A 12,956-nucleotide genomic window follows, 5' to 3' on the forward strand; every position below is an offset into this window, starting at 1 on the left:
TAGCATCTCATCTTACAATGGCCATGATGGCTGTCCCTCCACCGCCCCCCAAATGCTGGCAGATCATACACAGAATTCTTTGCTCTCAGGCTTACCACAGATTTTGCCAAGTCCTAGTTTGCTACTGTTCTTTAATATAGACTCCGTTTATCAAAGCTATACATTTTTATCTTCTCTCATCATAGCTGAAAATACGTTAGATGGCCTGATACTACCGCTACTATTCCTGCTACAGTTCAATTCTTGAGCAACCACTAAGGATACTCAGGCTGTTCCTAACCCTCCTAGCAACCCAGTGAGGTGGTTCTTATCATCATTCCTAGTCTGCACATGAGAAACTGAGCTCAGAGAAGTTAAATAACTTGTCCAAGGTCGCTCATCTTTTGACGGCAAGAATTAGGATGCAATCCCTGCTTAACGGTCCTGTGCTAAAGTCTGGGGTCTTTCCAGTTGGCCATGGTGCTTCTCTGAGGCAGAAAGGAGACCTATTTTCCAGTTGCACCTCCAGCTCCTCCCTTGTAGATGTTATTATGTGAGACCTGAAGAGCCAGTGCTGGGAAGGGCATGTACAGGTACTTTGGCTGACCTAGAACAGCTACATGTGAAGTGTTGTCTTCCCAACAATGTGCATTTCTTCACTATTTACTACAACAAACTAATAGTGTCAGACAGGCAGAACTTTTAAGTGCAAACACCTGCTTTCTGGTTCTTTGGAAGACCTTTGGATGTGGCGTGTGGAATAAAATACATTTAAGTATCTTTAAAAAAGAAAAGACATAATTTAGAAATAATGAGGTTTGGCTATTTCAGCATCATTATTCTGAAGACACTGATAAGGCAGGGCATGGAAACCACAGAATCCTGTGGAAGATCTCCCCCCAGATCTACCTTTCTCTCTCCCTTTCTTTTTTTTTCCCTTTCCTTCCTTCCTTCCTTCCTTCCTTCTTTCTTTTTCTTTCTTTCTTTCTTTTTCTTTCTTTCTCTCTCTCTCTCATTTTCTTTCTTTCTTCTTTCTTTCTCTCTCTCCCTTCCTTCCTTCCTTTCTCTTTCTTTCTTTCTTCTTTCTTGCTTTCTTTCTCTCTCTCTCTCTCTCTCTCTCTTCCTTCCTTCCTTCCCTCTCTTTTTCTTTCTCTCTCTTTCATTCATTCACTCCTTAAGTTAATCCCACCAAGAGCTCAGTGGGCATCATTTTCACCTGGGCAAGCCTTGCAGTGGCCTTTAGCCCTTAAGTGGCATTCCCCCACAGATGTCTTTGACAGAGGAGACCATCATTACTGTGTCCAAAATATTTCTTCTATCACCTCTGCAGGTATTTGAGTATTAAGGTTTCAGTGACTTTCTTCAGTCAAATTCAGAATCAGGTTGATTTACAAGTTCCTTGACCAACAAGGAGTCTCAAGGTGACCCGAAGAGAATTAGTCTGTTAAACTGTCAACTTTCCCTTCAAATTTCCTCTCAGCTCTCATCCAGCAGCACCAGCTCGGGGTGAAAGTAGCATGACTAATTTTTCATCTAAGGCTTGTGCCTACATTTCAATTTCCAGGGATCAAACAAACAGACTCTTAATGGGAAATTGAAATTCAGGTAAAATCCCAAGGTGAAAAATGAACCAAGAAACTGTGTAGCTCCACCTTTTTTTTTTTTTTTTTTTTTCCATTTTGGAGGATGTATCAAGACACTGATAGAGGAAAATAAAAAAAAGATAGTGATCCTGAGCGTGAATCATTTCTTACCCATCAGGCCTACAGGAAATGAAATGCTTCAATGAGAAAAAGGGGGGCTTCTCTGTCTTTTCCCTTTTTTTTCCTATTTTTTTTTTTTTTTGTTAGATGCATATGAACAGTCAGAGCCTTGATAATTGGCATTTAGGGCTTGTTTGGATCATAAATAAATTAGGCCTTGTGCTGACTTTAGTATTCAGCATCATATAGGTCAAATTCCGTTTAAGGGAAACTGATGGTTGCTGATGAAACTCTAAATTGCTATGTCCTTGGACAAGCTACTTTTAATTAAAAGCTCAGAGGAATCTCTGGCCATTAGGAGCATAGAAACATCCCTTTTGATTAGGGTGTCTGGGCGATTGTCTGCGGGGGGCGGGGGGGAAGTGTGGCTCTGAGATGCCTGGAGCCTTAGTTGCTGGTCATTTCCTGTTTCAAATGCAACACAATTTCAATTGATTTTTTTCCCCCACATCGTTTACTAATGGAGCTTTGCTGCTTCTATCTGAAATCCTGCTCGGTTCTCAATAGAAAATGATTCTTTCTGAGGCAGCTATTGTGAAGGAGGTTGTTAACTGGCTTTAGCTCCAAGGCCAGGGATATAGTTACAATAAAAGTTGATTTAGTGAAATGTGGAAGATCGGAAAGGAACTCAATAAGTGCGCACCAAGAACTTTTTAGAAACACACTTTTTCCCTCAGCCTTACAGTTTATTCCTTCGCTACGACTGGGCTTGATCTCTGACTTAACTGTGAAATTAAAAAAATACTGATGCTTGGACTGAACCTCATGCAGGTTTTCGAGCTTGAGTGGTTTTCAGGACTTTTGTGTTTCTAGCAGTTCAAGTGATAGTCCTCTAGTGATCATTAAATATGTACCACCTGGACGGCAGCTCTGAGTGTTTGAGGGATTGTGTGTAAACATGATGCGGGGGGGGGGGGGGGGGGGGTCGTATATTTAGGGAGCTAAGCCGGTGCCGGAGTGGAAAAGAGAATGGCCTTATAAATCCTGGGAAAATGTCAGTGTGCTTTTACTTTAACTGTATTCTGGGGCTGAATACATTTCTCATCTCTTAACAGTCCTATAATACTTGCTAAACTCTGTGTGTGTGTGTGTGTGTGTGTGTGTGTGTGTGTGTGTGTGTATTTTAATCATACTGTGCTTATAGGTAGTATAATGAATACTTTTTCCTTTTCGTGTTTACTCAGTGAATGTCTAAGATAAAGAAATCAAACCTTTTCAAACCTTAAGTTAGACTGCAGTTGGTATTACCTAAAATGTCAATTTCAATGTGGTTTTCTAGTTAACTATACGTCCCAGCAATAGTTACGATAGAATTCACCGCTCCCACTGTAAACCTCGTAAAAGGGGTCTCTAGCCTTTGTCGATGGCGGATGACATAGAAGCGCATGGCACCCTCCCCCGCCTCCCCCGGAAGCCCCAGGGGCTGAGGGTCACTCACTGAGGAGCGGGGGAAGCCAGTTGACGTTGACCTCGCAGTGGGAGTCCAGGAACGTAAGGACCTCGCCTCTGGCCATGGACGCTCCCAGGAGTCGGGTCCGGATCAGCCCTTCCCTTTTCTTGGTGCGAACAATCCTCACTTTGGAAAACCGAGCCATGTATTCTTCCAACTTCTCCTTCAGGTGTTCTGGGAAGGAGGGAGAAGAACGGGTACAGAAAGAACACAGGACATTAGTTGTAGCAGAATTACTCCCGGGCGTCTGTGTGTGGAGAGCTCCATAAGACGCAAACACTGCCCTTTGGACACTGACCCGCTGGCACTCCTCCTTGTGGTTTCTGTGGACCAGGGGCCACCAGACCGCAGCCTCGCCAGTCTGCACCCAGGTGGGCATCAGCCCTGGGTCCCTGCTGGTGAAGTCAGGTGAACGTTCCAGCATATGGGCTCTTGCCAACAAGAGGGCCCTTTCTGGCAAGGCTTTGCCTAGTGTTCTCTGTGTTGAAAATACTGCATGTAAAACCACAGGGAAGAAAAAAATACCTCTCAAATCAACAGGAACCAAACAGATTTCTCCCCCCCGTGAGGCAATAGCAAACTGGCACGCAAGTTCAGCCCATGGCTCCTGATTTGAAGTGGAAAGTGACTGATTTGCTGTTAAAATTAGATGTGAAGAGGGATAGGCAGATGAGATGCTACATAATCACTGTGGACTTAGGTCTTTAAGATTAGAAAACAAAAATTTGGAAATGTTTCTTTGCCTAATTAAAAACAAACAGCGGGAACAAAATCAAAACAGATAACTTACAGACTAAAACATTTCCTACTGGCTGTGATAAAATGCATTAATCTCTCAGTTCTTTTTTCAAGCCAAATAAGTGTGTTTTGGTGGCTTTCTTTCTGTGGGATATATACTCATCTCTGCTTTCAGTCTCCTGCATGTAAAACATTAGGAGGGCTCTCCTGGAGCTTCTAAGAAGCATAGTCTAATATTAATTGAAACAGAATCTTAGCATGCTGTTTGTTCTGTAGGTTTCACTTTCAAACTTTCTCTGCATGTTTGCAATCAAGGACAGTATTATTATCGTCTCCTCCTATGATCTGTAACAATAGGGATTCATGGAAGGATTTATGATCTCTTTCCTGCTCTGCAATTTAACCGATGTCAGAATTACCCTGCAGTGGAGTTTCTCTGCATGCAAGGGTTTACCCTTATTCCTTTTTTTTTTTTTTTGGTGCGCCACACGGCACGTGGGATCTTAGTTCCCCGACCAGGGACCGAACCCGCACCCCCTGCATTGGGAGTGCCGAGTTCCAGCCACTGGACCGCCAGGGACGTCCTTATCCTTGTTTTCATTGCTTCTGATTATTGGTGAAGTGAAATTAGAATATTTCACATTCTAATTTTTACTGTAAAAGAATGCTGGTGGGGTCTTCCACAAGAATATTTTAGATCAAAATATGGCCCCCTCTATTTTGTTTTTCCTGTAATGAACAGAGATCTGCAGATCAGACTCTAGAGTGCAAAGTTTACAGGATTTGGAGTCAGGCCAGGCCTGGGTGGGAAGTCTGTGATGATGAAGGATGTGAGTAGGTGCTGCAAACCCCTAAACCTGACTCGGGGGGAATTTTTGTCCTCTTAGGGGGTGGAGGAGGGTCAAGCTTTTGACTACAGACCTGACAGTGCTCATTCAGTAAACATTTATTAAGCCAATAATTGGAGACCCCAGCAAATCACTTGTACTTAGGAAGCGAAACAGCATTACTTCTTCTTTTTTAAATATTTATTTATTGGCTGGCTGCATAGGGTCTTAGTTGCGGCACGTGGGATCTTTCGTTGTGGCATGTGGGTCGTGGCGGTGCGTGGGCTTCTTTCTAGTTGTGGCTCACAGGCTCCAGAGTGCATGGGCTCTGTAGTTGTGGCGTGTGGGCTTAGTTGCCCCGTGGCACGTGGGATCTTAGTTCCCTGACCAGGGATCGAACTGGCGTCCCCTGCCTTGCAAGATGGATTCTTAACCACTGGACCACCAGGGAAGTCCTAGAAACAGCATTTCTAAATAGCTGAAGGAATGCCTTAGAATGCTAAGTTTGAAAGATGAAAAATATAGACTTTTGTATTTCTCAGTGAGCTTTGAATAATTCATCGTCTTCCGTTTATTGCCAGTTTAAAGCGAAACACTTTTGGCTAGCCATGAACGAGCTGGTATGAGTTGATGGCTGTGTGGTAGAGTCTCACCTAGGAGGCTGGCTGTCCCGTGTCTCTCTCTGCTTTGAGCCAGGTGTGCTGTGCCCCCTCCCTTTGGCTCTCTCCTCCCCTCTCCACTGTGTGCAAGCTCCAAGGAAGATTCCCGAGGGCTGTACAGCCCAGTGCCGCCTCTGAGGGAGCCTGGAGCTTACTGTCTTGTTAGGGAAATGAAGCACAGGCCCGCCATCCAGGTGTGCTATCAAAGGCATGATAAGTGATCGGTGATCCATGCAAGGGCTCTGTGGGTACCAGTTGTGAAAGGCCTGTGTTCTATTAGGACTTCGCACAGTAATCAATGTTTAGGAAAACTTTATAATCTCATTCCTGTAATGTATTCAGTCATTGAAATCCTTCCGTGTCACCAACATACCAAGAATCACTCTCTAAGTTTATTTGTAAATCAGTTGTTTGGACCACAGGACATACCGTCTTGTGGAAACAGTGTCCCCACGGTCATAGGGGACTGAAAATAGATCATATGCACATTTGCTAAACCCCCCCAAACAGTGTTCTTCACCCTTTCTTTAAACCTCACGGTTCTTCTGTCAAATGTACCACTGTGGATACCATCTCGACAATCTGAGTGCGTTCACTGCTTTCCTCTCTGACCCCTAAGGACTACAGGAGTCACTTCTGGGGGAGAAGCAGATTAATTCTCTGGAGCTGCGTACGAGAAAGTGCTTCTTTCTAGAAGAGATTCGCCTCCCACATGTCCCAAAGCAAGAAGCGGGGGTTGTCGGTCACCCGTGAGGGATTGTCCCAACTTGGGATTTATGCTTCCACACTTTCTAGTTTATAGGAAACTCTCTGGAACTTGGTGGGAGCATCTCTACATGTTGCCTTTCCCTCTCTGTACATTTTCTGATTCTGTGTATTTTTCTTTTATCAAAGCCCATTTTAATGTGCTAAAAAGACTGTCTGGTATGAATTCACTAATCTCAAGAGGTTTGACCCCAAAGTGAGTCCATTAAGTGTTCAAATCAACTCCTCTAATTTGAACTTTGCAGTAATAATTAGGTTGCTTTGCCTCCGAATAATGTTCTAGTTGACTGCCCCTTGGAGGGGTCCGTTGTCTCTTAGTAGTTCAGTTGTAACATCTAATTAACCATAACTCACGATGAAGACGGGTATTTTCCATCTGATTAGCAAATTAGGCTCTCATACAAGGGAGTTCCTGGGGATGGTAGAGATGGCTTTAACTTAAAAACAGTTTGCATTTCTTTTGTATGAACAGTTTTTTGATTCATTTCTAAAATATTATTCAAATGATTTTGTATTTTAATTCAAGTACAGCATCTTTGAAGATCTCTTTTGAACTCATCTAATTTTAAAGAATAACGAGAATGTATGGTAGTTTTATAAAGCAGACATTTTGTTAAATAAATTTATATTTATTTATTTACGTCTTTATTTTGGCTGTGTTGGGTCTTCGTTGCTGCGCGGGCTTTCTCTAGGTGCGGCGAGCGGGGGCTACTCTTCGTTGTGGTGCACGGGCTTCTCATTGCGGTGGCTTCTCTTGTTGCAGACCATGGGCTCTAGAGCGCAGGCTCAGTAGTTGTGGCACGTGGGCTCAGTAGTTGTGGCTTGCAGTCTTTAGAGCACAGGCTCAGTAGTTGTGGCGCACGGGCTTAGTTGCTCCGCGGCATGTGGGATCTTCCCGGACCAGGGCTCGAACCCGTGTTCCCTGCATTGACAGGAGGATTCTTAACCACTGAGCCACCAGGGAAGTCCTAAAGCAGACATTTTTTTACTGACTAGGAAACATCCATAGAACCATTAACTTTTTTTTTTTAGTTGGTGGCTCTAGACTAGTGGTGGGTATATTACTGTTAAAATCCACTGAGTGGTACCTTGATGACCTGGAAGAATTAATATAATTTCAAACACGACAATTTCTGCCCAAGGTTTATTGTATCACTGGGAGGTAATAATGAAATGATGAGTTTTACTCAAGTGAAATTTTGGTGTCTTGCTACCATGAACATTAAATGTAGCAGTTTTCTGAAAGTAGTTTTCCTTTTTTTCTAGAGATTTCACTTATGCGCTACAAACTGACACTACGTTTAGTATTAGGGTAGCAACTAAGCACTAAAAAGTCACCTTCAGTGATTTTTAGTTCGGAGCCAAGGACATGAGTTGTAGACCGATTACTGACTGGCCCTATGCCTTTGGTTAAGTCACTTCAATTTTCCTCACCTATGGAACGTGATGGGTTGATCTTAAATATTCCTTCCAGTTCTACGATTCTGTGATTTCTCTTGTTAAGTTTTACTTATGGCATAGATCTTATCTATCAAGTATTTCGTTTTTCCTAAAAAGCATCCTAATTGTTGGTCTTTTGGTGTTTCTTTGGGCTGCGTGTCACTTTGGAAAGCAAGAGTCAAAACAAAATAAAGCTGACATGTATCAGACGTTTAGTCAAAAGGCAAATGCCAGGGTCTTATCTTTGGTCAGGACAGCCTCTGTCTAATCTCCTGCAGCTCCCTGTCTATAAGACTGTCACTGATATCAAATCATGACCTTGAAGCACTTTAAGTTCATCAGAGACCTAGATCCGTTCAGTAAGTTATGCTTATTATGTCAGAAAAATGCAGTAGCAGAGTTTAGACAGCTTTCTAGTCTACCTTTGAGAGAGTGTTCCCAAGGGGACAGGGAATCTAAGTGACCATCAGTTTTACAGAGCAAGGCCAGGGTATGCCGAGCGGTGGGCTCACCAAAGGCTGGACAAACAGCTGCCCTGGGCTCAGTGCCTGGAATTGTTGCCAAGTTCCTTCTATCTCCTTTGAATCCCCTAATTTAATCTCAAGGACAGAGCAAGAGGGGCAGGAGACCCTACTGATCTGGAGATACGAGTTTCTATATCTAAATACATATTACAGAGCTGAAATTTCTTTGATGTTTATACGCTGGTGTTGGTAGAAAGAATGTAGCAGAATATGGCCTTAAGAGCCTATAGAATATATGTTAGTTATTGTGGGTGATACCTGATGATGAAATAAAATGTGTTATAAACACACAGAAATATACATACCTTAAACCTTCCTGGTTCATCCTTTTACAACAAGAACATACTCTTAAGTATTCTGGCTAATCTGAGGTCTTATCACAGTGACAAGAAGTACTTCACAATTAGAGGCTGTAAGATATTCTTCCACTTCTCAATTTACTTGACACAGGCCGTGTGTATATTTTAATCCCAAGTGGCAGTGTTAAGGATAACTGTCTACTTAGCAGTGTAGAGACATTTTTTATATTCTTTATACAGGAGAAATGTATGTCTCTAGTTAACTCCAGAAAGCTGTCAATCTCTTTACGTCCTGGTTGACCACACTAAGTATGTCCCTTTGCATAGCATTCAAATATAAGCATTTCATGTTATCTCTAGAGCACAAAAAATTCAACCAAGAAAGTATTAGAATTGCTGGAACTGTATCTAATTGCTTCTATTATGATTTCAACTGAGTTCTGTTTCCAAATGTCTTATTTTCTATTCTTTAAATGTACAAAGCATCTTGAGTCATTTGGGAAATAGCTGGGATACTAAACTTAAATAAATAGACAACATATATTCCAGCTAATATAAAAAAAAGAAGAGATAGAATGTCACCCTTTACAACCCCTAATGAGCTAATGGATCAAGCTAACATCACAAAAGGAGCCAGATCACCTGTTCTGTGCTTCCTGATGAGGGAACACATCACTGCCTATGAAGCATTCTTAGCAAAGTGCTGAATCTGAATTCGGTCATGCCTATAGATCTAACTACCAACTTATAGGAAGTAAAGGATTGATGAATACGTGAAATGGCACATCTGGGAGATAATCAGCAAAATCTAAACTATAAAGATTTCTCCAGGGCGAATGGCTTGATTTCTTCAACAAATAAATTAGAAGAAGAAGAAGAAAAAAAGAAATGGAAAGAGAATCCTAAAGATTAAAAGACACTTAAGAGGGCTTCCGTGGTGGCACAGTGGTTGAGAGTCCACCTGCCGATGCAGGGGACGCGGGTTCGTGCCCCGGTCTGGGAAGATCCCACATGCCGCGGAGCGGCTGGGCCCGTGAGCCATGGCCGCTGAGCCTGTGCGTCCGGAGCCTGTGCTCCGCAACGGGAGAGGTCACAACAGTGAGAGGCCCGCATACCACACACACACACAAAAAAAACTCAGAGGTCTTTTCTTTGAAATATTTTTGCTGAGTATTTTGAACTCACCACAAATTGATCCATTTTAATACAATGGAAACATTTCTGTAGAAACATTTCTACTTTTTAATAATTCATTAGTTTTATTTTATTTTAAACATCCTGTGTATTGCAAGGAATAGGTCATATAGTTTATAAGTTTTCATTTGCACCACATACATGATAATTTAGTCTAAATGCAGAAATGTAGAAGTCTTACCATCAATATTACGAAAAGTCATTGGTCCAGTGTTATACTATTTGACCCTGTAAATATTTAAGAATTTTGCCAAAATAGTGTTAGGCTTTAGTCTGTAAATATTAGAGAATAGTTTAATTCTAGAAAAACATTACACATAATGCACTCTTTTAAATAAAAAACCCTATATAAGTATCAGTTGAATTATCAGTGTTGACATAGGAGAAAATAATCTCTAAGCTCATCTAGATCACCTCTTCCTTTCACCTATTTAGTGTTTTTTTTAATTGTGGTGAAATGCACATAACATAAAATTTACCATTTTAACTATTGTTAGTATACAGCTGAGTCAGTAGTGTTAAGTATTATGTAATCAAAATGGTTGTGCAGTTGTGCTACAGACTGTTTGATCTTGCAAACTAAAACTCTTATAGCCGTTCAATAAGCCCCATTTCCCCCTCTCCCCAGCCCTTGGAAACCACCATTCTACTTTCTGTTTCTATGAGTGTGACTGCTCTAGGACCTCATGTAAGTGGAATTATACAGTATTTGTTGTTTTTATTATTGGCTTATTTCACTCAGCGTAATGTTCGCAAGGTTCACCCATGTCGTAGCCTGTGTCAGAGTTTCCCTCCTTTTTAAAGATGAATAATAGTCCATTGTATGTGTAGATCCCATTTTCTTTATCCGTTCGTTAATTGGCATTTGGGTTGTTTCTATCTTCTGGCTATAGTGAATAATGCAGCTACGGATAGAGGTGTACAAATGTCTTTACAAGACCCTGCTTTCAATTCTTTTGGATATATGCACCCAAAATGGAATTGCTGGAGCATACGGTAATTCTCTTTTCAATTTTTTGAGGAATCACCACACTGTCTTCCAGAGCAATTGCACCATTTTCCATTCCCACCGGCAATGCACCGGATACTTATTCAATTTGAAAGCCCTTGTGATCTTTTTGGTAAAAGGTATATTTAAATAAATCTTGTTTTAGTTGAATGTGGAGGAGAACCCTAGCCGAAGTCTTGAGAATGACCAGAAAATTCCCCAGTGACTCTTTCTAATTCACTGAATATCAAATATTCTATAAAGAAAGAAAAATCTGAGTACCGACAATGACAAATACTTCCAATGTAGAATACACCAGCTCTCAAATTAAGAAAGGAGCACAGATACCAGTTTCAGGACTAAAATTGTTCAAGAAAAGCCTCCAGCACCTGTTTCTTTTTTTCTCTGTAATATAGACTGATCAAGAACATCTTATTTGAAAACGTCCTAGTTCCCAGTCTAAACACTCCTTGTGATTTAGAGTAAACAACATCTGATTACAGGCATCTATGCCAGTTCCTCTCTGCACTATGCCTGCCTCTTCCAGCCTCAGGCATGAGGCCTGCAGGCTCCATCAGGGACCCCCAGAGCCCTGCCCTCTCTCAGCCTGAACTATCAGTTCTATACTTTGTACTTAATTATCTTAGTTAATCTCCTCATATTTACCAATATATCTATCTTCTCATTCTTCCCAGAGAAGTCACTACTTATCTTTCAGTGATTCCTTTAATGTGTAAGCCTGTCAGAAATGCACATTTTATAAGATAATTTGTCTTGAGACATAAGAGGCTTTAAAAAATAAATTTAGCCAAGAAAAAAACATCAAAAGGACCAGTATATTTATGCTTTTTTTTCTCTAAAGCCCTTAAGGGTAAAAGTCCTATTCATAAATTTCACACTTTTCCAACTACTTCAACAACTTCTTAATATATTTTGCTGGACGCCAGGTTAGTGATTTTAAGCTGATTGTTTTTGTATTCCAACATTAATGCTACTGCTAACTGCTGATTTATTTGTACCCTCACAACATTCATACCTTGGAATAAGCAGTGTTTTGTGAGTTGGTTTGACTTCTAGCGACCATCTTAAAAATTGGGACTAAGTGAGTTTTTCCCATCAAAATAATGATTTTTCTGTAACTTGTTTTCCTAAGACAAAATCAAGTCAAGAAATACACTCTGGGCATAAACAATTCCAAGGTCATATGAGCCCATCAACAAGGCTAGTAACAGGGTGACATCACAGCCTCCCAGTGAAATCAAATTCGGCTTGTATGAAATCAGCAAGCTACACGAGATCACCTTTGGATCCACAGGATTTGAAAATTCATTTACGGAATTTTTAGAAAACTCAGAGTTATAAAAATCCAAAGCTGGGATGCCTGAGAAAGGGAGAAATTGATCTTCAGCAAGTGAAAAAGCATAAAATTCAGGCAGAACAGAAAACAAAGACAAACTATAAGATGCCATACACCAGCACAGATATCAAATGGGAGAAACAGAATCTCTGCCCTTTTGAAAGTACTTTCAATTCTGCATTTCTCTGGAGTTGAAACAAACCTGGTGTCTTTCACACATACGTGCTACAAGCCATTTTGTTTTTCTTTAGTTTCTCTGAAGCATCTGTTGGAATTACTGGGTGGGAATGTTATATGGGTAGAGTTATAGGGACCAGTAATCTCAAATTAGCATTTGTGTGAGTGATTGACTACTGTCACCCAATAACTGCCAAAAGGACCATAAAAACCTCTGGGGTTTGGCTTGACTTCACAATAAATAAAGACAAATTGGAAAGAATCCCTCTAAACAGTTAGTGTGAGAAAAATGCTATGTCACAATTTCAATTTGGATGAGGCGAGAGCTAAATTAAATATCTGGAAATTGGTCCTGTTCCCAAGGCTACCGAAACTCCCAGTGCCTCACAATATTCTTGTACTGCAATATAGGAGGAGACATGCAGGAAATGAGCTGTCTGCCCTTGTTGAGGAAAATTGACTTGCTAAAGGTACATCCTCCCAAGGCATTGCTCCATTTCTTGATAATACTATTAAAGAGTGAAAAGGAGAGGGACCATAGAAGATATTGTCTTGGCTCAAAATTGAAAAAAGAAAATATAAAAGAGGACCAAAAATGTGTCTCATGTCCTTGAATGAAAAGAACCAATAGAATAAGCAGCAAAATATGACAAAGTAATATGTGGAAATAATAATAATATCTATATTTATTGAGTGCTTATAATTTCTGAGATATATTCATGTGCTAATTTATTACATCCTCATTTTACAGATGAGGAAAATGATACTCATTTGCAAATGAGGAAAATGAGGGTCA

General features: G+C 40.9%; 1 protein-coding gene across 1 annotated transcript in view; it reads right to left on the reverse strand.

The window, feature by feature from the left end:
- Positions 1-12,956, reverse strand: part of GALNTL6 (polypeptide N-acetylgalactosaminyltransferase like 6) — a 1,139,747-nt gene that overhangs the window by 190,943 nt on the left and 935,848 nt on the right. Inside the window, exon 5 of the mRNA XM_032633792.1 lies at positions 3,181-3,366. Coding sequence (XP_032489683.1) covers positions 3,181-3,366 — 186 coding nt within the window. The remainder of the gene's footprint in view (positions 1-3,180; positions 3,367-12,956) is intronic.

Source organism: Phocoena sinus, chromosome 6, assembly GCF_008692025.1.
Source record: "Phocoena sinus isolate mPhoSin1 chromosome 6, mPhoSin1.pri, whole genome shotgun sequence".
NCBI lineage: Eukaryota > Metazoa > Chordata > Mammalia > Artiodactyla > Phocoenidae > Phocoena > Phocoena sinus.